Source organism: Condylura cristata, unplaced genomic scaffold (assembly GCF_000260355.1).
Source record: "Condylura cristata isolate star-nosed mole 26May11 unplaced genomic scaffold, ConCri1.0 scaffold00040, whole genome shotgun sequence".
NCBI lineage: Eukaryota > Metazoa > Chordata > Mammalia > Eulipotyphla > Talpidae > Condylura > Condylura cristata.
Window position 1 is genome coordinate 4,365,576 of NW_004567141.1, and position 25,486 is coordinate 4,391,061.

Consider the following 25,486-nt stretch of genomic DNA (forward strand, 5'->3'; position numbering starts at 1 on the left):
CTCGGCGGCCGAGGGGGGGCCGGGCGGCAGGAGGAGGCAGAGGGCTGCGGAGGAGGAGCCCCCCAGCAGAGAGCAGCGAGCGACTGACCGCGGCCTTCTGACCAGGACCGGAGCAGGGCCCCAAGCCCCCGGGCCTGGCGGGGGACGCGCTTCTCCCCACACCCTGTGCCCCAGCAACTCCAGCCAGCGGACCCAACGGCGGAGAGGTGAGTGTACCCCACTTTTGTCTCCCCGCTCGGGGTTCCCGAGACTCGAGACTACTGCAGTGTCCTTCGTCCGTCCTGTGAGTGGGACCCCCACACACACGCATGCAGACCGGATTCCCACCACTCCTCTTGCCCGTGCCTTTCCAACACCCGAGGGCTTTGGAATTGATTTTTACTGGGAGGAAAGATAGGGAAGAAACTGCGGCCGCCCCCAAACCCGGGCGGAGGGTCCCCAGAAACTTTCTCTGCACTTCTGGGATCAGACAGGCTGGCGGCTCCGGGATGGAGAAAGGGTGAGGCAGCGCTGAGCGCTCCGCCAGTCTCCTTCGTGACTTTCGGGGAAGACCCTCGACCCGACCGAGTTGAGGGAATGGAAACGCTGACGGACTCTAACTAGGACAACGCGCTCCCCACCCCCCCGCGCGCCCCCTGGCGCGGTGGGTTGGACCCGGGCCAGTTGCTTGGGGGGTGGGGGGAGTACAGGAGGAGTCGCGGCTTGGGGGAAAGTTACCGGCTGGACTATTCGGTTTCTTGCGCTTCCAGAGCCGCGCTCTCTCTCTCGGGTAGAGGGGCTTTGCGACAAGCTAAGACAACCTCGAACGACGCTAGAACGACCCCTCTCTCTGCCACCCCTCAAACCCACTCCCTTCCTCAGACTCCAGTCCCGCCGCCGCCTTTTCAAAACCAGCTCTGGCCCCCTGCACACGGGAGAACGAGGGTGGGTGACCGGGAAGAATCTTACCTACCACCCGTCAACCCACCCGCGCCGGCGCACCTGCCCCTACCCAGAATGGGGGTCGCTAATGTGTTGTTGGAGAACCTACTAAGAACGCCGCTGGCAGAGGGCTGCCATTCAAAGGGGTGGGGGGCGCTGCTTTCAGTTTCCAGCTTTCTCTCTCCTCCCACCCCACCCCAAGTCAGAGAGCGACGTGTCCCGGCCGGGGGTGGGGGGGGCAGGGGTGGGGGGGGCGGCGTGGGCAGCGGGTTGTGCCCGGACACGTGCCTGCCCAGGCGCCCCGGCCCTGCTGGTGTTTGGAGAGAGGGCGGGTCCCCTGCCCCCCGCCCCGCACAACCCCCACGTATCAAAGGGCGGCTGAGACGTGGTGAGACCTCGGGGCGCCCTGGGGGGGGCGGGAGCCTGGGTCCAGAGCAGGGGAGGGGCAGAGGCGCCGGTGCTAGCTGACCCACAGGAAACGAGCGCTGCTGACCTAGTTTGGGACACCGGAAGTGGGTGCTGGGGAGAGGGGGAGACCAGCAAGCTGTCCTGGCTTCCGGGCCAGGTGGAGGGTGTACTTGACTTGACCCCCACCGGAATGCCTTGGAGACCCCAAGGTGCAGCTGAGAATGGGAATGAGTCAGCGCAGCTATTCCCCCTTCCCCCAACTTATTCCTGGAGAAGGGAGACATCTTATCAGGGGCAAGGGGAGATAGACTGGGTAGTGTGAGGGGTTAAACCAGGATGGGAACTCTGTTCCCTGAGGGTGTAAGTGTGTGTGTGTGGGGGGGGGGGGTAAAGCCTGGAGGATTATGGGGTTGACTTCTGCTCCCCCACACACACCAACTGGTTTGGTCACCCCTATACCTGCCTGGCACTGCTAGGAGAGCTGGCATGGAGTGGGCATCAGGTTGGAAGGGGAGAATGGGCATAAGAAGGCCAGAGAGGGTCATATTTGTGACTGGGTTTGGGTAGTGGTTAGTGTTCCTCCTTAGTGGTGACTGGGGAGAAGGGCAGGGGGCTCCCCCTGGAGCAGCTGATGAAACAAGAAGAAATCTCCGTCAGTGCCTCCTTTCCCTGGCCCCCGGGACCCCAGCTCCCCCAGCGTGCCTCTGTTACATGGTTGCTGTGGGCACGATGCAACCTGCTGGCACCCCCAGGCACTGTCCCCTCCCTTGGGTACCACACCCCCTAGCCTTAACACAGGGGTCAGGAAAGGGTTAATACCACTGGAAAGGGGCTCTAGGGAAGAAAGAAGGCAGTGCCCACTAGGCTCAGGTGTCAAGGAGAGAGGCCTGCTCTGATAGCACGTTCTCATCACTGCGCCACTCTGCCTGCAGAGGACCCCAGTGTCAGGGAGACAGGTGCTGCTGACCTTGTCCCCCTTCCTTGTGGTGCCCCCTGGCACCCAAGGCCCTCAGCTCCTCCTTGGCCTTGTGCCCGCCCCGGGAGGGCGAGGCGGGCAGCGGGGGCTGGGCTAACAATGCACCATCGGGCCCTTTGTGTGCTTGCACTTGGCACCCTGGGGAAGGGTGGGGGAGGGGACCCAGCGGGCATGGGGGGCGGAGCACCTCTGGGGTGGGGACAGTGAAGGCTGGGGGAAAGAAGCAGAGGGTGAAAGCAGGTGAGGAGGGAAGAGAAATCAAGTAGAGTGCTACTCCTCGTTTTAGGCCAAGGCTGTGAGAGCCAGCTCTAATCCTGTGGCTACCCCAGTGGCATCATGAGGCCTGAGGCTAGCCAAGGACTGGGCATGTGGGTTCAGAAGTCACTGCCCAGAGGACTGTTCAGACAGTGGAGGTCTGGCCTAGTACTGCCCTCTTCTTGGTGGCTGAGAGACCCAGCTCTGGTCCATGGCTGAGACCCCAAGATGCATAGTGACAGGACTGGCAGCAGGGCACTACCCTCTGATAGCAGCCTCTGAGCCTGCGTCAGGGCTTCCTGCCTCCAGCCTGCATGGCTCCCTGACCTTCTGAGGGTTAAGACTGCTCTGCCACCAGGCCTTGGGGCCTATGCCTGTTTTGGCCTAGGGCTGAAGAGGGTGGGGGAGGAAGGTGGGGACAGGCAGACGGATAGGACCCTGGCATGGGGTGTGCCCGCCCTGGCCTCTTCCCCCTCCTTCTGCTGAGTAAACTCGTGAGTAAACTTGACGTTTTGCCCGGACAGTTTGAAGCTGCCTCGCCGCCCCCCCAGTCCTGCCAACACACAGGCGGCCAGGCGCCAAGGCGGGCCTGGGGGACTGGGAGGAAGGGGATAGAGCCATTGTCGTCCACCATCAAGGGCTTTGGAGGGACAAGAACGACCCCCCCCCCAACCCAGGCAGGCCCAAGTTTTGGCAAGAGTGTTGGCTGGGGCCTGTAAGCATCTGTCCCAGAGCCTTGGGGAGTCCAGGGGAAATGGCCTCCAAGCAGAGCCTCTGCCCACTTCTGACCTCTATCCCCACTAAGGAAAGGCACCCAGCTGCCATCTGGTCCCTTGAGTTGCCACCTTTAATATTCACAGGCTGCCCAGCACATGGAAAAATCTAACTTTAGCAAATTTTTCAGGGACTCAGACCTCTTCACTTTGTCCCATAGCCTGGGGTAGGTAGGGAGTCTGGTGGTCTTGGCACTTAGCCCTCTCATCCCCAAGGCCTCCCAGCTGCCTGTGGCCTCCGCCCTGGAAGATAACATTCTTATTTGCCAGCAGGCTGTCTTGACCTCACACCTGGTCCTAACCCCACACATGCCTCTTTCCACTATATTCCCCATCAGGCGTTGACCCTGACCTCCCCCAAAGCCTTCCTGTTCTTGTCAGCATCCCCAGAACCCAATCAACCTTCAGACTTCCCCAGCCAGCAGACCCCCACCCCAGATCCAGGGGTTGAGGATGCCCCAAGCAAAAGAGGGCTCGTGGCAGGCTGATGGAGCCAGCAACCCCCACAAGTCCCAATTTGCTATCACTTCACATCACTAACGCCTATTGTGTCTCCATTGGCCACCAGAATAGCAGGGGAAATGCCTTCCCAGTCCTTGCCAGGCCTCAGAGTGGGGCTCCCCCAGGCCCTTGCTTTCGACCTCATGTCTCTGGCTTCAGTTTCCTTCCTGTTTCCACCCCCCCCCCAACTCCTCCCCACCCATATGTCCCTTTCAACAGACATCCTCTCCTCCTTCCTTCCTCCTTTCCTCCCCCTTTGCTTGGGAGCAGGGGTCCTCTCCACCCACCATGAACCTCCTAGCATTTTGCCTCTTCCAAACACAGTTGCCTTAGAGATTTCTGACCAAGTCATCTGTTCTGCCCAGCCCATCTGCAGGGCTCTGGGGGAAGAAGAGAGCACAGAGTTGCTCAAGGGAACTACAACTCCCAAGGTACATGAAAAGCTATTGTGGTGCACACTGGGAGTTGTAGTTCTCCTTGATCTCTCAATTTGGCTAAGTCTGGAAATGTGTCTGGATGAGCATAAAAGCCAGGACTGGGATGGGTTGGAGCATGGGTACTTTCTTCATCTCCCACCTTGTTCTTGCCATCCTGTTCCCACATGACACCATGTACTCTGACTGACATCCCTCTCCCTTGCTGAGACATGCTACCCATTTTCACCTTAGGGCCCCACCCAACAGATGCCCACACCCTGCCCTGCTGCCCCTGGCAGGGGTGAAATGGAGGGGCCCCATGAACTCCCTCCCTGCCCCCTGCCCCCTAGGCTGGTTCCCTCCCTTTATGGGGATCAAAGGGCAGAGAACAGCCCCACCCCACTCCCTTGCAAGCTGCGGGCATTAGGGCTCTCAGGAATTGCAGGGACTTTGGTGCCCAAGCAAATGCTTAGGCAGAAGGAATGCCGGGAGGCTGGCGCCTGGTGGCAGGGAGAGACACTGACCCCACCTCAAGGAGTGGAGCCTTCAGTAACTGCTCATCGGACAACCCAGAGCCTCCTGTGCCTTCTTGGTGTAGTCCCTGACTGGTATGCTGCCTCTTGAGGGGATGGCTTGAGAACAGGGTCTCGGGTCTTATCTGTAGTGCGTCGGGGCCTGGGCCCGCCTGGCTGGCACCAAGGCACCAAGGGGTGACCCTCCCCCACCCCAGGCCCACAGTTGGCATGGGGCGCTGGGAGCAGGGGGGTAGGAGAAAGAGGAGGGCAGGACTGCCAGCATCCTGGTGGGTAGGTGCCAACCGGGCCGGGAGCTGGTGAGGGGCAGCAGGCCAGCGGCACTGAGCCAGCAGCTGTTGGGGGGAAAGGGGAGGGGATACTTTAGGGGGCATTTCTGTGGTCCCCCTCAGCCTAGTAGGACTTGGGATGGCCCAGTGTCTAGAAGATACGAGGGTGCCTCTTGTTCCGGGAATAAGAGACCCTAGGAGTATTTTAAGTGGAACTTTGTGGCCCACCCATCTCTGGGCTCAGAGCCCTCCTGCGTTGCCCCTCAGGCCCAGGCGGGTCCCACCCAACCGGCCAGGGTGGCAGCAGCTTGCGCAAGGGGTGGGGCTAGGCGCTTCCCAGCAGATGCCCCCTCCCAACTTCTTCCTCTTTCGTTGCCCACAGCTCCCCCCCATCTATCCGCCCCCTTAGGCCAGCTCTGTCCTCCTGATCCCCCTGGTCTTTGGGGGCTGGCACAAGTGCTGCCCCCTGGCCTGGTTGGCAGGGGCTGGTGCCTAGGCAAGGAACTGTGGTATGTGAGTGGGTTTGGGGTGAGGCCTGGGGAGGGCGGGGTGCTGCCTTGCCCAGCCCCTGAGGGCCCCAGCCCTGTAGAGGGTGAGGAGTCTTCGGCCAGCACCCAGGGGGGCTGAGGGCCCATTTGGGTCTGGATGGCGTCTTTGTGGTCCCCTATCATACCGCAGGCCCTGAGGGCCTGGGACCTGGGCACCTGTCACCCCTGGCATTGACTGACCAGTGTTCCCCTCCTCCCCTTGTCTGGCCACTGCCGCCTCCTGTCCCTTCCCCTCCCTTCTTCCTTCTCCTGGTCCCACCTCCCTCAGCCTCTCCCATTGCTCCTCCTCACCTCTGTCCTCCTGGACTGTCCCAGCGTCTACCTTTTCTACCGCTCACCTTTTTCCCCTTTAGGACTGGGTGAAGACAGGCGGGGGTGGGTACAGCTGGGCTCCGGGCACCACAGGCAGAGACTCTAGGCCCTCTCCCACGCTGCCAGCCCTCTGGTAACCCCTCCCTTCAAAGGGGGGGGACAGCACCCAGAGGGTTAAGGCTGTAGGGGGGAGGGGCTGGGCCAGGTCGTGGGCGGCCCCTTTGAAGGAGGGAGCAGGAGCGGGGAACAGCCACCCTACCTCCCCCCAGCCTGGCCCTCCCCCACCCCTCCCAACCTACTCCCCCCCCAGGGGCCGAGAGGAGTTGCCGGCTAGGCCCCTCAGCGTTCAGGTGAGTAGGCCTGCTCCCGGCTTGGGAGATCCAGCCCCAGGGGAGGCTCCGAAGCCTTGAATTGGCCAAGGGTCAGAGAGGAAAAACAGGCTAGGAAGAGGGTGTCCAAATTTCACTGGAGGGCCTTTAGGAACTGAGGGTGTGAGGAGCTGAAGTGTGGGAAAGCTTCAACATCTAGGGGAACCAGGAGGCCAGGGGAGCAGAAGGGCCTAGAGGAGCCGAGGGATTGCTGGGCCAGGAGAGGAGGCTGGACAGGCTGGCAGGAAGCCGGGCTCCGGGGATCGGGCTGGGGTGTCCTCTGGGGCTGGGGGGCTCAGGTTTCTGCCGGTAGCTTGTCGGGTGTGGGGTTACCAGCCAGCTCGGTTACCCAGCCGGAGAGACGCTAGGCTTGGGGGAGGGGGTGGGCACAGGGCAGACCCTGGCACCTTGTGCGTCTCCTCAGGCCCTACGAAGAGCTGGCACTACCTAGGCAGGTCCTGCTGGGAACCCTGATGGTCAGGGTTTATCCAGGTGCATGGTTCCCTGGCCCAGGGTGGGCACCGATATTGTGGGGGGAAGGCCAGGAGCTGGAAACTCTGACGGGCAGAGGCCTAGGCTGTCCCTCACCCCACCCCACATCCGCTGTTGCTGCACCCACCCACCCACCTATCCTCTCCAGCTGGTCCCCAAATTTTCATCCTGTTCTTCATCCAGAAGTGGGGCATGGGTGCCCTAAATGCTGTCATCCCTGGCAAGACCAGGTCTGGGAGTGTGGGCCTGGCTCCGGGATTTAATTCTTCTGCCTCTCTCCATACCGCTTCTGCCTGGGGAAAGAAGAAGGGGTGCTTGGAGCAAGGGGAAATGGAGGAAGTGGGAGAGGCTGGCCGGGAGAGAACGGAAAGGGAAAAGAAAGAAAAGAGCAGTAGAGAAGGTTGCCAGGAGGCCGATGGACACAGATGTGGTAGAGAGGAGGCACAGATGTGCCAGAGGGGAGAGAGAGGAGGCCAGGAGCCTGACACGCTGAGGGAAAGGAAGCAAAAGGTGAAGCAGGGAGAGGCAAGACCGAGGCAGAGAAGGCAGTGTGCGAAGTGGGCTGGGAAAGAGGAGGTGAAGCCAAGGGGCTAAGGGCCGAGAGTGACCAGGGCAGAGGGTCTCCAAAGGTGGGGAGAGGAGACTGGGGGAGGATAGAGTTGCCCCCATTCCTTCCTCCGCCATCTTTTATCTCCCTCCTGTTTCCCCGGAGGGACTGTGTGCTAGGGATGGTGTTGTGCAAAGAAAATGTGGGGAACCTGGAGGTCTCCCTCATCTTACAGTCAGCACCAGGAATTGGGGATTTTCAGGGAGGAGAGGCTTAACCCCGACAGCACCACCGGGAAGCAGCCAACTCCCCTTGCCTCCTTCCCCCTTCGTGGCTTGCGGTCTCTCTTCCCCGCCTTGGCCCCCAGGAAGTGTGAGTGCTGGGGGTGGTGAGGTTAGGAGGGGGGAAGCGTCATATGGGGGATGGGGAAGACGTGTATTTGCTTGGAGGGGCTGGGGTGGGGAGAGAAGGCTCCCTGAACGCCTCGGGCATCCCTGGGCAGAAGGCCTCTCCAGAGCTGTGCCAACCCTCCAGGAGATTCACCTCAGCCCTGTCATCCTGCCTTCCCAACTGGGCAATCCAAATAGCTTCAGCCCCTGGGCCCCAGAGGCCCTGGGAAGGGGTGGGGAAAGCTGGGGAATCAGGATTCTTGGGTCCCTGAGGACTTTGGACTAGCTGTCCTATTTCCCCACCCCCCCTGGTCCAGCCACAGGCCAAAACCCTGGCTTCGTGCAAACTTAGCTCCAAAAAAACAGGAAGAGAACCTGAGGCTGGAGTTGGGGTGGGGGGTAGAAAAGAGAAAGAAGTTAGGGGGAGGGGTGGCCGGCCCAGGTACGGGGCAGCAGGAAGAGCCTCAGGTCTCCATCACCCCTGGCAGGAGGATGTCACAGCCTTGTCCTCAATTCTCCCTCACTCCAAGCTGCCGAACGTCCTCGAAAAGCCCAGTCAGGCCTCTCTCAGGCCTCCTGAAAGAGTTTGGAGGTGGGGGCCTTAGAGCACAGAGAGGGGGTTCTGTGTGCCTGTGTCTCAGGCCCATATCTATTTTCTCTGCCGCTAATCCTGGTTCCGCCTGCTGCCCCCCACACTAAGCCTCACTCCCCTAATCCCCAGGGTGTGGGGAAGGGGGGGGGCAACCTTTACTGAGCTGCCTATCCAGGGCCAGTCTCTCTGCTCTTCTGCTGGCTCTAGCCAGCAGTGTTGGCCCTGGTGCCCCCATCCCTGCACTGGACACTGCCTGAGGTTAACCAGAAAGGATTCCAGCTTCCTTCTTTTTTTTCCAAACCTGGGCCAGTGCCCTTTACCTTTTGGTTCTTGGTGGTGGACACACCCTAGCAAGTGCCCTTGAGCACTGAGGGGTAGGTGATAGGGGCTCCTGCCTGCCCCCTCCCATGTTTCTCACCCCAAGGTCTTCCCCCACCAAAGATGGTGCAGGCTTGACTCAGGGCCCAGTTTCAAGAGAGCTGCCCACCGGCTTGGCCGGTCTAGCAGGCCTGACAGTGAGGGGAGCCCTGGGGGGGTGGCGGGAAAGGGGGGAGAAGTGGGGCGGGGCCCCCAGTTCTTCCCCCTACCAGGCAAACAGACCAAACAGACCTCGCCTGGTTCCCTGGCATAGCTGCCCCCCCCTCCAACCACCACACACGCCCATGCCCACAAGGTCTTAGCAAGAGGGGGCATGCCAGGTTGGGTGGGGATGGGCCGCCCTCATGGGGCGTTGGGGGGCTGGGCCCTCCAGGATGCAACGGTGGGAAGGGTGCCCAAGGCGGGGTGGGCATCCTGGCACCAGTGCCCCACCCTGGCAGAAGGAGGCCTCCACCTCAACTGCTCCTCCTAGATGATGGGGCTAGGAGTGCCCCCTTGGCCTGTTTGGCACCAGCATCGTCCAGGTGGCACCTCAGTTGGCATGGGTGCCAGAACCCTGGATAAGGGCTGGGGGAGTTTCCCAGAAGCTAGAGAGCCCAATGAACACCCTCCCCTTCCCACGTGTGTTCTCTGCCTCTCCCCTCCTTCCTTGCTACCTCGTGGCTGTGGGCATTGGAGGTAAGCCTAAGGGGTTAAACACCCACCATTGAGCAGGCTAGCCCAGTGTGAGTTGCGTGGTGAACCAGCCTGAGCCTGTGACCTGACAGTAGGGTCAGCCAATCAGCGCCCCCGCCACACCAAGTTGCCACGGAGACTGGCCCTGGGGTGGGAGAAAGGAGGCGGGCTTAGCAGCGGGAATGGGTGGGGTGGGGAGGGACTGAGGGAGAGGGATGGGGTGAGCCACGTGCCTGCGGGTGCCAGCTCCGGGCCAATGGACAGTGAGGACAGCCCCACCCATCCCCCTCTGGAGGGGCAGGATCGCCTTGGGCCCAGGAAGGTGCCCACTGCTGCTTAAGTAGCCAGTGCTGCTGCTGCCCACCGGTTTTTTGTTTGTTCCTAAGTCCTGGGGCCATTTGCCACTTGCACTGTTTGTAAAGTACAGGCTGAAGAACCAAAAGGAACTGGGAGAGCTCCCAGACTGCTTGGCCCCCAGGAAAAGAAGTGGTTTGGGGACATAAGGTGGGAACGGTTGGGCTACCTAGGGTGCCTGGGCTAGGCCTACAAGCAAAGTGGAGGCCGTGGGGAGGGGTGGGAGCTGCCGGCTGCTCACTCTAGGTTTCTGCACGGGAGTCCTGGCCTTGCTATTAAGATGACAGGCAGGGAGACAGCGACATGCATTTGGTGTGTCCTAAGGAGGAAATCTGGCCCTTTACCATACCTCCCCAACCCCCTTCCCCACAAGCCCCTTTCCCTGTCGATGGGCCAGGGCTGGGCAGCTTTTGGGAGTGGCAGAGGAGACAGAGTGTCAGTAGGACTTGGCCCTAAGGATCATCTGGGTCAGCCTTTCATATCACAGATGAGGAAACAGGCCTCCTCAGGAAAGGAAGTGACTTGTCCAAGGTCATATAACTCCAGTGGGGTGACCTGAGGACCGGAGGCAAACTTATCCCTAGTTTTCTCAGCAGAAGTGGCTGAATAGTGAATGTGCTCCCAGGACAGGTTGATTTGAACACCTACTACGTGTCAGGCCTTATACCACACTGGGGCTCATTTACCACAACTCTGGGAGTCAGGTGGAATTATCCCATACTATAGGTAAGGAAAAGTGCAAAGATGAAATCATTTCCTTAAGTTCACAGTGCTAATCACCCTCTGAGAAGGTTCCAGCTCAAGTCTGGCTCACTCCATAGGCCAAGCTCTTTTTGGCCCCAACTCTGCTGCAGACCCAACAAATGTCAGGGCTAAAGGGTGGCTGAGCCCTTGGGGCTTCCACTCCCACCCCCTCCCCAAATAGCTGAGGAAATTAAAGCACAGGGAGAAATGACTTGTCCAAGGTCATTCAGCAAGATAGCAGCTCAGCCTGGACCTGCAAGCTGGCCTCCCCACTTCCAGGCCAGACACTCACTACCCCTCCCCTATCTCCACCAGCCTAGGAATTGCTGGCAGCAGCTCTGTCCCTTCTGTGACTAAGCCTTGGGGGAAAAGCACCAGAGGTGGAAGGTGGAAAGTGGCTCTCGGAGAAAGGGGGAGCTGGCCAGATTGGGCAGGAATGGAGACAGAGAGAGACACACACACACGGTGGGGGGGGAACGGTGGGACTGGAACTTGGTCTATTGGCAGTGGGGGAGGGGGTGGGGGCGATGCTTATCTTTTGGGGCAGGAAGCACCGGCGCCAGCGACACCCCAGCAAAGGGTGGCTGCTCCTTGGCCCCCATGGGGGAGGGGAGGATGTGGGGGGAGGGATGCTGGGAGCTGTGTTTCCCTTTCTAGAAGGGAGATCTAGAAGGGGAGATGAACTTTTAGTGCTGGGGGAGGGGCGGGAGGAGGAGGACAGTGGTGGAAGGCTGGCTTGTTTTGTTTGCAATGTGTATTATGCACCAAATGCTTTAGGGAGGTAACTTGAGTTAAAGCACCTGACTATGCCTGGCCTGGAGCATCCTTGCTCCAGTGTGAACCTCAGCTCTTCCTTTGACCTTTCTTGGGCTGTGAGGAGAGTCCATGGCAGACTGTTAGCCCACTTCGTAGATGGCTGAAGCCAGCTACCAGAGGCGCCCCAAGTCCTTCAGCCAATTCCTCAGAAAGCCTGAACTAGGAAGCAGGCATCCTCTTTTTCAGTCCAGTGCTTCTTCCAGAGGCATAGGGAAGTGGGCCAGTGGCACAGAGGGGTCTCCAGGAAAGATCCAGAAAGTCAGGGCTCCTGCTCTCATCGAGGCAGAACAGCACACTGTGGTCAGGAACTTGTCCTGTGCCCACTGCCTAGGTTTGAACCCCATTCGGTACTTAAATTGGAAAGCCTCCTCACCTCCTGCGCCTCGGTTTCCTTGTCTAAAATGGATGAGCATCGTTACTTAAGAGAGGCCTGGAAGGTTCGCTGGATGTAGAGTGCTTTGAAGAACATCTAGCATGGAGTCACCTGTCAGTAAGGGTTGGCCAACGTGGTTCTCCTCCCCTAGCACCCTTAAGGCTGAGCTCCTTTGACCCACCCTATCCTTGACTCTGCAGGAGAAGATGGGGAGCCCTGAGGACGACCTGATTGGGATCCCATTCCCAGACCACAGCAGCGAGCTCCTGAGCTGCCTCAATGAGCAGCGCCAGCTGGGCCACCTGTGCGACCTCACCATCCGGACGCAGGGCCTGGAGTACCGCACCCACCGGGCTGTGCTGGCCGCCTGCAGCCACTACTTCAAGAAACTCTTCACCGAGGGTGGCGGTGGGTCAGTCATGGGGGCGGGGGGCAACAGCACAGCCCCTGGGGGAGCAGGGGCTGGCGTATGCGAGTTGGACTTTGTGGGGCCCGAGGCGCTGGGAGCCCTGCTCGAGTTTGCCTACACGGCCACACTGACCACCAGCAGCGCCAACATGCCAGCGGTGCTGCAGGCCGCCCGGCTGCTGGAGATCCCATGCGTCATCGCCGCCTGCATGGAGATCCTGCAGGGCAGCGGGCTGGAAGCCCCCAGCCCCGACGAAGACGACTGTGAGCGAGCCCGCCAGTACCTGGAGGCCTTCGCCACAGCCACAGCCTCAGGAGTTCCCAACGGAGAAGAGAGCCCTCCACAGGCACCCCTCCCACCTCCGCCGCCGCCACCACCTCGACCTGTCGCTAGGCGAAGCCGCAAGCCCCGAAAAGTTTTCCTGCAGACCAAGGGGGCCCGGGCAAACCACTTAGTACCCGAGGCGCCCACAGCGCCCACCCATCCCTCAACCTATGAAGAGGAGGAGGTGGCGGCAGGCAGAGTAGGTAGCAGTGGGGGCAGTGGGCTGGGGGACAGCTACAGCCCTCCCCCTGGGACTGCCTCACCCTCTGAGGGGCCCCTGAGCTACGAACCCTATGAGGGTGAGGAAGAGGAGGAAGAGCTGGTCTACCCTGGTGCCTATGGGCTGGTGCAAGGCGGCGGGCCCCCACTGTCGCCAGAGGAGCTGGGCTCAGATGAGGATGCCATCGATCCCGACCTGATGGCCTACCTGAGTTCCCTGCACCAGGACGCCTTGGCCCCAGGCCTGGATGGCCAGGACAAGCTGGTGCGCAAACGCCGTTCCCAGATGCCCCAGGAGTGTCCCGTCTGCCACAAGATCATCCACGGGGCTGGCAAACTGCCACGTCATATGAGGACCCACACGGGCGAGAAGCCTTTCGCCTGTGAGGTCTGTGGCGTCCGTTTTACCCGGTGAGCACCAGTGGGGCAGGGGCTCAGCAGGGCCATGCCGGGGGAGGGAGAAAGGAGCTGTGGGAGTGGGTGATCCTGGAGGAAGCGGTGGTCTGCAGTGAGGGGAGAGGCCAGGAGAAAGTTGGGACCGGGAGGGAGGAGGGGGGCAGCTGAACCCAGCTAAGCTGGGAACAAGTCAGCAAGGGAGTCCTGGGACAGAATGGGGAGGCCTGGCGAGGGACAGGACTAGGACACGATCCGGGAACCAGGCCAGGGTTAGCTACCTCGAACCCGTCCTGAGCATCTCCCTTGCTCCTCTCATCCCTGCCTGTGCTAGGAATGACAAGCTGAAGATCCACATGCGGAAGCATACAGGAGAGCGCCCCTACTCGTGCCCGCACTGCCCAGCCCGCTTCCTGCACAGCTATGACCTCAAGAACCACATGCACCTGCACACGGGGGACCGGCCCTATGAGTGCCACCTGTGCCACAAGGCTTTCGCCAAGGAGGACCATCTGCAGCGCCACCTCAAGGGCCAGAACTGCCTGGAGGTGCGCACTCGCCGGCGCCGCAAGGACGATGCTCCACCCCACTACCCACCACCCTCGGCCACAGCCCCATCCCCCGCTGGCCTCGACCTCTCCAATGGCCACTTGGACACCTTCCGTCTGTCTCTGGCTCGATTCTGGGAGCAGTCAGCTCCAGCGGGGCCTCCGGTCTCCACCCCGGGGCCCCCTGATGACGATGAGGAAGAGGGGGCACCCACTACGCCTCAGGCTGAAGGTGCCATGGAGTCCTCTTAAAGAGGGACGGGCTGGAGCAGCAAGGCCAGAGACACCCATGCCAAGCAGTGGGAGCTCACGGGACTGAGCTGGGTCAGGCCCACTGAGGCTTGATGGCCCCCAGGCAGCCCCTGCCCGCCCACCCCCCCACGCCCCCCCCAGAGCCCTCATTCCAGTTCCAAGCTGAGAAGGTTTTGGGGCAGCCGCTCCCCAGATTGGGGTGATCTCCCAAGGAGTGATACATATGATATTATGTATATATTTACAGCTCTATTTGTAAAGGTGGGGTCCTTGTCTTCAGCTGCTCCTGGGGAGTAGAAGCAATAATGTATTTCTGATTTGTAGGGTCCCTTTTCGGCTATGCGGGTTTCAAGGGGCTGTGGGGGGGTTGGGACCAAAGCCTTGCCCCGCCCCCACGCCCCTTGGGGTTTTGGGGGGGTGGAGGACTGCCCCTCCCTTCCGAGACCCCTCCTTCCTGGTTTCTGTTCCCTTTTCCTGGCAGTGAATTATGCAAAGGCGGGGGGCGGCCTAGGGAGGGTAGGTGAGGGCAGGCAAGGTAAAGCTTGAAAGACTGGGGGACTGGGCCTGTAAGGAAGGAGCCATCCCAGTCCCCCTCCGCCCCGCTCCCGGCGCTGAGTCATGGGGTCCTGGAGAAGGGGCGGGGTGGCCTGATTGGCTCGCCCGCCCCTGGGGGCAGCGAGAGGACCACGCCCAGCCAGGGGAGCAGCTCGGCTCTCTCCTCCCCTCCCATCCCGAGTCCCCGGGCAGGGAATGTCTTGTTCCCGCCGCTCCCTCCCCGGGGCCAGAGGGCAGGGCGGGCCGGCGTCCTGCCCTCTTCTCCTCCCCACCTCCTCCCCGCCCAGGTGCGAGCCGGAGCCGCGCCACCGCCGCTGCCCCTGACTCACGCCGCCCCCAGGCTGGCGCTGGCCTGGGTGTGGGACCGGGTGAGGGGTTGGGGGAGCCTTGCCGAGAGCGGGCCGGCCGGCGCCACCTGGCGGCCGTGCCCGTGTGGGGCGCGCCCCTGGCGGCCGCTGCCAGCGCGGCTCTTCACTCGCCCCAGCCGCCCCAGCTGGGGCGCCGCGTCCCCTTGCCAAGGCAGTGGGCAAATAACTTCTTGCTTGGCCGCAGGGAAACTTGGAAAGGAATCCCTTCCCCAGCCCCTTGCCAGCTGGGCTTCCTGTTGGGGCGGGGAGTGCAATCCCCTCACTCTTCCTTAGGACTGAACCCCCCCCTCCCTTCTGTACATAGCCTCCTCTGTCAGTCTTGTCGAAATCTAGTTTCAGATTTTTAACTACCCGACTCTGCTAGGGGTGGGGCTATATGCCCCTTCCCCTCCTCGCTGGGTGCTGGACCCCCTTGCGGCCTGGGCTCTGCCTTGCACTATTTCCCTCCTGGCCTGGCGGCCCCTACCCCTCCTTAACAGGGGCAGGTTCAGGGGCCCGGTGCTCTCCCTCCCATGCGCCCCATGCCCATTTGCACAGCTGCCCAGGTACCCCCAATAGTGGGGGGGGGTCACAGGGAGGGGTAGCGGGACCAGTCCCTGTATCTATTTAAAAAAGTGATGATGTAATATATTGGGGTAGGGGGGTGTCGATTGCCCTGGGCCTCATCTTAGCATTTCAGGTGATGGGGGAGCCCAAGGCTGGGGAGACCTGGGGCCTAGCTCCAGGGAGTGAGGACAGTGTGGCCTCCCCCATCCCCCCTGCGGCTTCTCCACTCAGTGCCTTAGGGGGGGAGGCAATCCCCCCTCTCCTCTTCCCCCTCCCCTGCCCCCCACCTCGGTGTAAGCGACAGGAAGAAATAATAATAATTTAAGATTCACACTTGTGTCTACCGTTGGTTCCTTTATTGTGGAGCTGGTGGGCGATATCAGGAGAGGGAGATGGGACTCCAGGCCTGGGGGTCCTGAAGCTGGGGAGGAGCTGCTTGGGGGGCAGAGGACTACTGAGGTGTCAGGGGTTCTGAGGAGGCATGGGAATGTGAACAGACTGGGTCTTGTATGGGGGCAGCAGCTTGTGCTTCCTCTTCTTGGGCCAATTCTCATCCTGGTCACTGGTGGGGAGAGGAAGGGGGTGGTCTGACCACAGCATGGTTTTCACAGGTGCAGCCCTGCCCCCACCCCAGCTGTGCAATGTGGCTCCTCTTAGTCACCAGCTGTGGCTACTCTCAGAGCCCAGGGAGGGGGATACCTAATGATTTTTCAGCCTGATGCTGAGACACCAGTGGGCAATGACTTGCCCAAGGTCGCGGGCTTGGTCACTACAAAGGGTAGAATGTAGTGACCTTGGTGATAAAATTTGCTCCAGGTTTAAGACACCACTTTGGCAACCCAGCTTTTAAGTCCCCTGCGCCCTCGACACCTCTAAAAATAAAGCTTTGCTTCCCTTTCAGACTCTTCACTCCTTACTCCCGCTGTCCCATTCTCTGGGCAGTGCACGCTGCAGCCTTCCCAAGTGGAGGCAGCTAGCGTCTCGGGGCGCATGGGCTGTGCAGAGCCCCTGGCCACCACAGGAGCTGCACCATGCTGGCCGCAGCTGCCTCGGCCTGCCAGACACCCAGCGGCACTCACTTGCTAAGGCTGGTGCCAGCCTTTGACAGCCATGTAGCCCAGCTTTCTCACTGGAGAATTCATTCCACTCCCAGGCCCTTCAGTCGTGACCTCCTTTACCTCTACTCACAAGGCTTGCCTCAACCATGGCCACTCACTGGATTTGCCCCAGAATTCTTCCCTGGCCAGGCCCCATCCCCTGTGTCCCTCCTGGCCCTCCGCTCAGACACCTCATAGAGCTAGGCCCTGGGCCGCCCCACCACTCCAAGAGAGGGTCTCAGGTGACTTACTTTACTTTCCCAAGGTCAGTCATCTTGGACACTTACTAAAGACACCCTAATTCTCTCCCAGCTTGTCCCACTCCCACCTGCCCAGAGAAAGCCCTCGACCCTCAAATCCTCTTCATGATAATTCATTTGACAGAGCTACATAGCCCAGCCCCCTTATGCAGCACTGTTTTCAACATCCTCTGGGCCTTCGGTGCCACTTGGAAATCCCTTCACCTCCCCAGTCAGCTTCTCTGCACAATCCCCAAGGCAGGTATTTCAACCTCTACCACCCACTCCCTGAAACCTTTATTCCACTCCCAACCCCTCCTTTGCTCTCAGTAGGCACCTTGGCCTCCTACTCCCCCGAGAATAGCCAGGCCACCAGCCTGGAGCAAGCTCAATTCTGCTCAGAGGAGTATGCCCTCTCCCCTCCTGCCTTGAGCAAGCCCGCTCCTCTCCAAGGTCACCCTGTCCACTGCCCCTGGACCCCTCTCACCTCATCCCTCTCTCGCCAATGCTCTCTCACCTGCATGCCCAACTCTCCCTCACTTGGATAAAGGCTAATACTTTAGTGCTGGGTCCCCTCAAGCTGCTTCCTTGGGGTGTGAAGCTAACTCCCTCCTCTTCGCCAGAAAACTTCCTTTTTTAAACGACAGCAGTTATATTTAAAAAAGGAATTGTTGAATTTCTTGCGACAGTGATGTGGAGCCGCCTACCCCATTTCTGTTTCTGAGTCTCCTCTACCAGCCAGCCTCAACCCATCAACTAAGGCCTGCAAAGTCACCCGCACGCCACTCTGCTGGCCTCTGGGGCTCCATGCTCCAGTGGCCACTCTCCACTCTTCGCCCTCCCTCCCACCTTGTGCCACTGATACACTGGACCACCTACATTCTCCAGCCTCACCCCTCCTCGGTTTGTGACGAAGCCCCTCAGCTGGCTGGTAGAGGAGACTCAGTCTCTACCCCCTTCCTTCCTGTCATGCCCTGCACTGGAATGACCTGGCTTATTCTCCCTCTTACCTTGTCTAAGAAAACACCCCCATTACACCTCCCACCGGATCCCTGCCCCTTTCAGGGAGTCCCCTGCAAGTCCCCTGCACATCTCCAGCTGAAGCCCCGAGCCTTCAGAGGCCTCCAAATAAGCCCTTCCTCTTCCCCCAGAACCTTTCCCTGCTCTCAACCTGACGCGGCCCAATGGCAAGCTCAGAACTTCCAGTCCTTTGCAAACCTCCCTGCTGTGGCCATCACAGCTCCTTCTGAACTAAGGGGGCCTCCTCTGGTCTCCTGCCCCTGCCTGGCTCTGCTCTGCTTTCTTAGTTTATTGCTAAAAAGACAAATAGGGACAAGTCACTTTCCAACCTTTGGTCTTCAGATGGCAAGCAAGGCCCTCCCCACCTTTGCCTTCCAGCCTTATCTCCCACATTCTCCGAGGTCTCTGCCCAGACACCCACCCCTCCCTCAGGCTCCCCTCTCCTGGATGTCTCGCATTCTCCCGCCTCCCCCTGGAATGCTTTCCTCCTCTCCTCAGTCTAGCAAATTATCAGGTTGCCCCCAACCCCACCGCTGTTGGCCTCCTCAATGAAGCCTTCACTAATACAGCCTGTCCCAAGTTGGTGGTCCTGTTCCCTGTGCTGCCCACAGTCTGCTTCCCTCCTTGAGCTGAGTGTTCTCCACTCTGTGTAGCTTTTCTATTTGTTATTGCTCTGCCCCACCGTTCAGTGGGCTCCTGCAGTCAAGGGTGCTGGGATGGAGCAAGCACCCACCTTTCCCTCCCATCCTCTCTGTACCCAGTGTGGGGGGGCGGGGGGGGCGGGGGGAGGAGATGGAAGGAGGGTAGGGGTTTGGGGGAGTTGGGGCGGTTGCAGGGAGCAGGCAGGCTCTCAAGAAGCCCTTTATGACAGAGCAGGCCTAGGCCCAACTTCTCCTCCTCCAGCTCACCTGAGCTCGGAGCTGGACTCTGAGGAGAAGCTCCTGAGCTTCCTGCCCAGTGCCTCCTGGAGTTGCCGTCGCAGTAGCCGCTCCTGCTTGGGGTCTTTCTTTCGAGCTGCAGCCAGCCACAGCCGAGGACCATCTTCGTCACTGGAGTCCCTGGAGGTGCCTCCCATGTCAGTGGCCCACAGGGGCCCCGGAGACTAGGGGATGGCTGCTCCCAGTACACCCCAAACTCCACCCCATCATGCTGGAGACTCACAGCTCTATGTCCAGCTGCCCCTGGTAGGAAAGCGGGGACGCACACACTGAGCAGGTGTTGTTTAGGAGGCCGAAGCAGGTGGAGCAGAAGATGCCTGGAGGAGGCCAGGAGGGAAGGAGGTGAAGTTAGGCGCACCCACTCCCTACTGTGTTCCTGGCTTCCAGCCCTCGCCTCCCTGACCCCACTGGGGGCTGGGGGGGTAACCTTGTCAAACAGTGCTCTAGGGACTGAGGCAATGCCACCTGCATATCAATTCCTTTGTGGGGGGGGGGGAGAAAGAGAGCTTCCTGAGGGTTCTATGGAAATGAGGGTTGCATAGGAATGAAGGGAAGGGTGCAGAGGTGAGGTACAGGACAAGCCCACAAAAAGGGTACCACATGGGTTGTCATAGGCAAGTGTGCTGAGTTCCAGCAGAGAGAGGCTTCCTCCCCAGGAATCTTACCTTTGCAGCCTGGAGTACTGCAGGACACAAATTTCTCCATGTCCCCCTCATCCTGAGGCTGTCCACAGCCCAAGCATAAGATCTGGTGCCGCCAAGACTTCTTAATAAAGGGAGCCAGACAGGGGCACCTGGGGAGGTAGGTCCCAGGCTCAGCAGCCCAGCCCCACTGGCCTTTCCCGCCTCAGCACTGACCTCCAGCTGTCAGTTAGTCCTTCCTGAAGTCTGACCTCCATCCCTCTCACTGAAGCAGCCACCTGTCCTCCCCCTCGCTTCACTCCCCACCCCCAGAAATCCCCACCCCTAACTCTCCCTTCTCAGTGCATAAAAGGCGCGGAATGGGCACCTACCTCAACCCAATCTACTGACATTTTATTTTATTTTTATTTTAAAGATTTATTTATTTGTGCATACAGAACTGGGGTACAGCCAGAGGTGCAGGGGCAGTGAGAGGATTCACCAGAGTGGGGAGCAGAGCAGGCAGATAGATCGAGGAAGTGCTCTACTGAGGGAGCAGGAGGTGGGTCAGGAGAGGTCTGCTGTGCCATGTGGGTCAGCTCCGGGCGGGCAGGGATCGAACTCGCACTGAGGAGGCTGCTCATTTGCAGTGCTGTGTCCTAACCCGTTGCGCCACCAGGGAGGGCCCCTACTGACGCTTAAAGAGAACAGTGATCTGCTGACCACTGGCTCTTTTTCTGTTCTTCTCACCCTCCCACCTATAAGGGAGGAGAGTGGGCTCACCACTTGGCCAGCACCAGGAGGACACTCTCATGGCCCTGGTCAGCTGCCCGCCGCAGTACTGATCGGTGCAAGGCAGACGACAGGTTGCTTCTGCGGCTCAGAAGTTCATTGTAGAGGTAGGTGACCCTCTCCTGTAGAAGGCAGAGCAGGGGCGGGGTTCCCCCTTGGTCCTGTTTCAACTCTGCCTCCATCCTTCATCCTCAAGTCTCTTTCTGTGCAGCTCATGAAGCCCAGACTCGACTCCTGTCCTTCCCCTGGGAGCCTTCTGGTTCCTCCCCCACCATGTTGATTCACTCCATAATAAAAACACTTGTTAATGGCCTTGTAATGTCTTGTTAAAGGCCTTTCTCATCCCAAAACTGTAAGCTGCAGACAGTCTGCTTCACCTGGGCATGCCTGGAGGCCCGCATGGGGACTGGCTTATAGTGAATGCTCAATAAAGGGTTCATAAACAAGCAAAGAGCCAGTTGCTATCTACACTTCAGCAGTTGACAGACCCACATGGCTCCCTTCCCCTGGAGGCTTTAGCAAACCTGGAGGCAGGCTCTGTCCCAGGAAGACTGCCCATAAGAGGCCCCGTTTCTCTCGGCCCCATCTGGGGCCCAGAGGCCTATTATTTAAGCAGCTAGATTTGGGGTTCAGCCAGAGGGGAGAGATTTGGACTGCTGAAAGATTCTTAAGACCCCTGGACTTCCTAGAGCTTAGCACTCTAGGATGGCTCTGGGGGGCCTCACCTGCTCCCTGGACGGGTAGTAAGAGGCGCAGATGACCCGACGAAGCCGACTGACGTAGTTGCCAAACAAGGTGACAAAGAAGCACAGGCCATACATGACTCCTGGGGCACAGCAGGTTCAGTGAGCCACTGCCATCCCCAGCAGCCTGCCCCTGGCACAGAGTGGTCTGTGCCCCCTCCGTGCCCTCAGGGTGCGGCCGATACCAATGGAGAGGTAAACCTTGCTGTCAGGCTCTGAGGGACGCAGGGCACAGCGCTGTGACAAGACGCTGATGTTGCCTTGCTGCAGGACGTCAAACGCGGAAACCAGATCCCGGTAAATCCTCCCAGTGTAGCCGACACCTTCCACGTTGATGGAAACTAACACAGGGCCTGGCACCAAGACACGCTGTGAGGGACACGCATGGCAGTGCCCACTCTACTGTGTAGAAAAGCCCTCACCTTCCAGAGGGGGTTGGTGGAGCAGTGCTGCTGGGAGGGGGGAGGGGCAGGCCCAGCCCCCTCAGGATGCCCTGGGACCTAACCTCAGCCCTGGCACCAGGTCCAGCTGCCTGGCACTGGTGCCTTGGCCAGCCTGCCCAAGCCACCAGATCTGAGGTGACCTTAATGTCAGGGGCGTCCACCTCTTGCCTCCATAACTGCCCAACAGCCTGTATTAACAGCATTTACTAAACAATGTAAATGCAGCAGGCATTGGACTGAGCGCATAGTTGATTGTCAGGGTATTTTTGTTGCTTTTTCTGTTGGACCCGTGATGCACAAGATTCAATGAGTGCTATTCCACGGTTCTTGCAATGCTCTCAATTAACGACCTAGCACACATCCAACACCCCTGGTCTCACTCTAGCATAACTGGGAGAGGTGTTTACAACTATTATCCCATTGTTCAGATGAGGAAACTAAAGCCCTTCGAAGTTAAGCCACTTGCTCAAGGTCACCAGCTGGTGATGGGCAGAGCCGGAACTTGAACTCAGAGTTTGTGTGTTGGCCTACTCTGCTGAGCTATCATCCTGGACAGAGGGTGACTAAGCAGAGGCTAGAGATGGAATAGGGGCAAAAGTCAGGGCCTCGTGAGTGACAGCCCCTTGGGACACTCAGACCAGCACTCAGGGTTTAGGGTGGGAGACATGGTTGGGGGGAGGGTACTATGGGCTCACTGCGGGCCACGATCTCCCCCTGCAGCTGGTGCCGGGCCAGATCCAGCACCCAGAAGACGGAGTAGTCCAAGAAGACCAGAAGCAGCGCGAGGAAGAAGTGCCGGATCAGGTCAAAGGTCGCCAGAATGTAAAAAACTTGTTCCCGCTGGGACAAGAAGATGGAGCCTGGGTGGGGGAGGGATGGTCAGGAAGATGCTTCCCAGTTGTCCCACCCACCGGTACCCAATTCCTGGAGACCTCACCCCCCAGAAGCCGGGGGTTCCTGCCTCTGATCCAGCTGGATCTCACCTGCTCTTGCAGAAGCCAGGAGAGCCCCTGGGGAAGGGTGGGGGTTGAGCACAGCAGCTGTCCGGACCCTCCTCCCTCTGGCCTTGCCTGTGCAGGGGGCTCAGGGAAAGCCCTGGCCTCCCTAATGTCCTTACCTGCAGTCCCCTGGGCCCCCACCTGTCTGGATGTATTGCGTGGCCTCGTGGGCACTGAGTGGCATCACGGTGGTCAGTCCTGCCTTGGAGCGCACCGCCTCCATGCGCATGAACCGGCTGGTAATGTAGATGTTGTCAAAGTGATCCTTGGTCAGGTAACGATACCGGTAAAGCAGGGCTCTGGTAGAGCAGAATGAGGCCTCTGAGGACCTGGACCAGACCCACAAGGCAACACCCTCCCACCTTCCACCATTCAAGACGATAGCTTCCCAGGGTTCCTGGGGATGGGCTGCCCTTGGGGGAGCCCCCATCCTATCCCCCACCCCAGGCGCTCACTGGAGGTAGAGAAACGCGAGCAGTAGCGATGTGGTGTAGCCCATCATAGACATGACATCCCGGACGCCGTGCAGCTTCATGCTGATGGCCTCGCTGAGGTCCTGCGCTACCTGGGACAGGCTCCGAGAGGCATTGAGATCCACAAAGAAGTGGTGGTTGGCTGTCACGTTGAACTCGAACTCTCGACGCACCCGATCAACTATGTTCCTCAGAGCTGGGGCAGCAGGTCCACGGAGATGGAAGCAAAAATAAAAGGGACAGAACTGCACTCAGGGGAGGAGGCTGGCATAGCCCGTAGAGCCGTCAGGGACCCCTCACGCTGCCATCTGTGGGACCCTAAGGAGGGCATGAAGCGTCCACAGCCTGCAAGCTAAGTGCAGCCTTAAGCCTCTTTAGCACCGATCCCAGCGGGGCAGAGGCCTGGCTCTCTCCCTCTCCTCCAAGGCCCCTGCTTCTCTGGGCTTCGGTTTCCTCATCCGTGCAGCACAGACACTGGCTGAACCAATGTGCCCGAGGGTAACCTTGGGGGTCCTTTGCCGCTCTTGACTCCTGTCCTTGGACAGGGAACACTCCATGGTTGGGGAACACTCCGTGAGCTGGGAGCGCTCCACGGATGGGGCATCACACAGCAGGATTAGGGACCACTCACGGGTTCCGATGGTCTTTTTCAAGAAGGGTTGAATGTACTTGGGGATGATACAGAACAGCTGGATCACTGCGAACCGGAGACCACGTGTCAGCGGGGGTGAGAGGCTGCCTGTCCTCACAGGCCTCTTCTGACTTTTCACCTTCCCTACAGGCCTCCGCGTTGGTTTATAAAAATTTCCCTGTACTGGCCCTCCCTGGTGGCGCAGCGGGTTAAAGCACAGCACTGAGAATCTAAAGCCGCTTCCTCATGAGTTCGATCCCCGCCTGCCCCGGAGGTGACCACATGGCGCGGCAGACCTCTCCTGACCCGCCCGCTGCTCCCCTCAGCAGTGTACTTCGTCGATCTGCCTATTCTGCTCCCGGCTCTGTCTCTGGTGAAGCCTCTCGCCGCCCCTGAGCCTCTGGCCTGTACCCCAGTGTATGCACAAATAGATAAATCTTTAAAAAAAAAAATTTCCCTGTACTACTCACCCCTCACATTGACCTCTCCCTCACTTCCTGCCCTGTACTGTGCCCAGTAGCCTTACTGTCCCCTAGTTACTGCCTCCACAGGTCCTTCGGGCCCCCTCCCTCATGGTCCACGACATTTGTTCCGGCTCTGGTCCCGCCCGTGAGCCCCTGGCTCTCTCACCGCTGGCAAGTCCGCAGAGGATCAACTTGAAGGGCACGAGGATATAGCACAGGTGGTAGATAAGGGGGATGACAGTGATACAGTTGTCCTTGGCATTGTCAAAGACGCGTGCACACTTAGTGTAGGGGTTCCCCAGCTCAGAGTTGCACACGTCACCGATGTGCACGAGCCAGTGCCAGACGTTCTGCAGAGCCCTGGCTGGAGACACACAGGGCTGGCACCCGGGGCGGCTGGCTCTGGGCCAGTCCCCAGGCTGGGGGCCTGCAACACCTCCTTGGGGGCTTGGGGAACACAAGACAGAACCCAGAGCTGGAGAGGCTTTCAGGGCGTGCTGGGTTCTATCAGCGGAACTAGTCAGCACCAGGGAGCTGCCCCCAAAGTCCTGGACAAGGGTGAGGGTGAAGAGACTGGGTAAATTTTGAGCCACTCCCCTCACCCCTTCCCCCAAAAAAGAAAAGAGACAAACCAGATACAATAATGTGCTGACCTATATGCTTCACACCATCCATGATTGACCGAAAGAACTTGCGGACCCGGTCAGCCACCTCCTTGGTCTTCTGGACAATGGCTTTAATTTTGTTCAGGGCACCTGAGAGGTGGGAGGCAGGGGCACTGTGGGGCCCCAGACTCTAGGGGCCAGTGCCTCTGGGTAAAGAGTGGAGGAAGGGCTGCCGTGGGGGGGTGGGGCAAGCCTGGAGGCTTGGATCTGGGGGTACATCTGTTGTGAAATGGGCCAGAAAGCAAGGTTATGAAGTTGCCTAGCTACTAGCTAGGTGCTTTGAGGTTAAGGCCCAGCACTACTAGCAGAGAGAGAGAGAAAGCCAGAGGACTGTGAAAAATGAAGGACGAGGAATCACGATGGCCTTACCGATGAGGGGCTGCTTGGCCCGCTCCAGCATTTCAGCCGTCTGGTTCAAGGCCAGCTCTGTCCCACAGGCCACAGCCTCACTGGCCCGAGTGAAGTTGCGTAGGGTATTGGCACAAGGGCCTTGCAGCACCAGTCCAAAGGAAGCCACCAAGAGCAAAGTCCGGCCCTGAGCTGAGAGAGACAGCTGCATCAAACCAGGCCCCTCGCCACACATCTGGCAGCCTGGCCCAAGCAAGTCCTTGCCTGGAGCCTTTAGACTATTTCCTTCAACCTGCCCCCACCTCTGGGCCCTGCCCCCTCCCATTGGGTGCCAGGCTTACAGGAGAAGGCCTGGGGCAGCAGCAGGAAGACGGTGACCCGGACTTGGTGAGAGAACGCCATGCCCAAGCTAAGGAAGATGGCCAAAGTGAGGGTGACCACCATGCAGGCCCAGGGGCTGTGCTTTCCCACCAGCAGCATCAAGAGTCCATAGACTGTGGCCAGCGACATGCCTATGATAAAGGCCACAGTGCTGCGGACCACAACCCGAGCCCTACTCAGGTCTCCTGCCTTCAAGGCAGCCTTTGTAGCCTTGGGCGTGGCTGTGGCCTTCCCAGCCTTGGGCATGGCTGCTAGGACCAAATGATTACTGTCTCTAAGTGATCAGTGACTCTTAACGGGTCTTGGAATTCCTCACCATATTCTAAGATTCTGGGAGGCTTTTATTGGACACATCCTGGAATCCCGTGCTTAGTTCCAAA

The 25,486-nt window shown here is 59.6% G+C and overlaps 2 protein-coding genes across 3 annotated transcripts; one reads left to right on the forward strand and one right to left on the reverse strand.

Annotated features, from left to right (window-relative positions):
- On the forward strand, positions 1-15,587 carry ZBTB7B (zinc finger and BTB domain containing 7B). 2 transcript variants are annotated; one of them, XM_004693780.1, is made up of 3 exons: positions 1-206; positions 11,841-13,003; positions 13,320-15,587. In XM_004693780.1, the coding sequence occupies exons 2-3, from the start codon at positions 11,847-11,849 to the stop codon at positions 13,783-13,785; spliced, it is 1,623 nt and encodes a 540-aa protein (XP_004693837.1). In that variant the 5' UTR covers positions 1-206; positions 11,841-11,846; the 3' UTR covers positions 13,786-15,587. The 2 variants fall into 2 exon arrangements, with proteins under 2 accessions (XP_004693837.1, XP_004693838.1); XM_004693781.2 differs by lacking the exon at positions 1-206 and adding an exon at positions 6,224-6,262 and having other exon boundaries at positions 13,320-14,037.
- Positions 15,588-15,716: 129 nt separating this feature from the next.
- Positions 15,717-25,235, reverse strand: DCST2 (DC-STAMP domain containing 2). Its single transcript, XM_004693640.2, has 15 exons — positions 25,067-25,235; positions 24,747-24,917; positions 24,366-24,467; positions 23,879-24,076; positions 23,249-23,314; positions 22,600-22,813; positions 22,286-22,443; positions 21,842-22,006; positions 20,889-21,056; positions 20,686-20,786; positions 19,952-20,082; positions 19,214-19,341; positions 18,772-18,865; positions 18,519-18,668; positions 15,717-15,816 (listed from the first exon to the last, which is right to left on the reverse strand). Exons 1-15 carry the CDS (start codon positions 25,233-25,235, stop codon positions 15,717-15,719), a joined length of 2,115 nt encoding a protein of 704 aa, XP_004693697.2.
- Between the last annotated feature and the right edge of the window lie 251 nt (positions 25,236-25,486).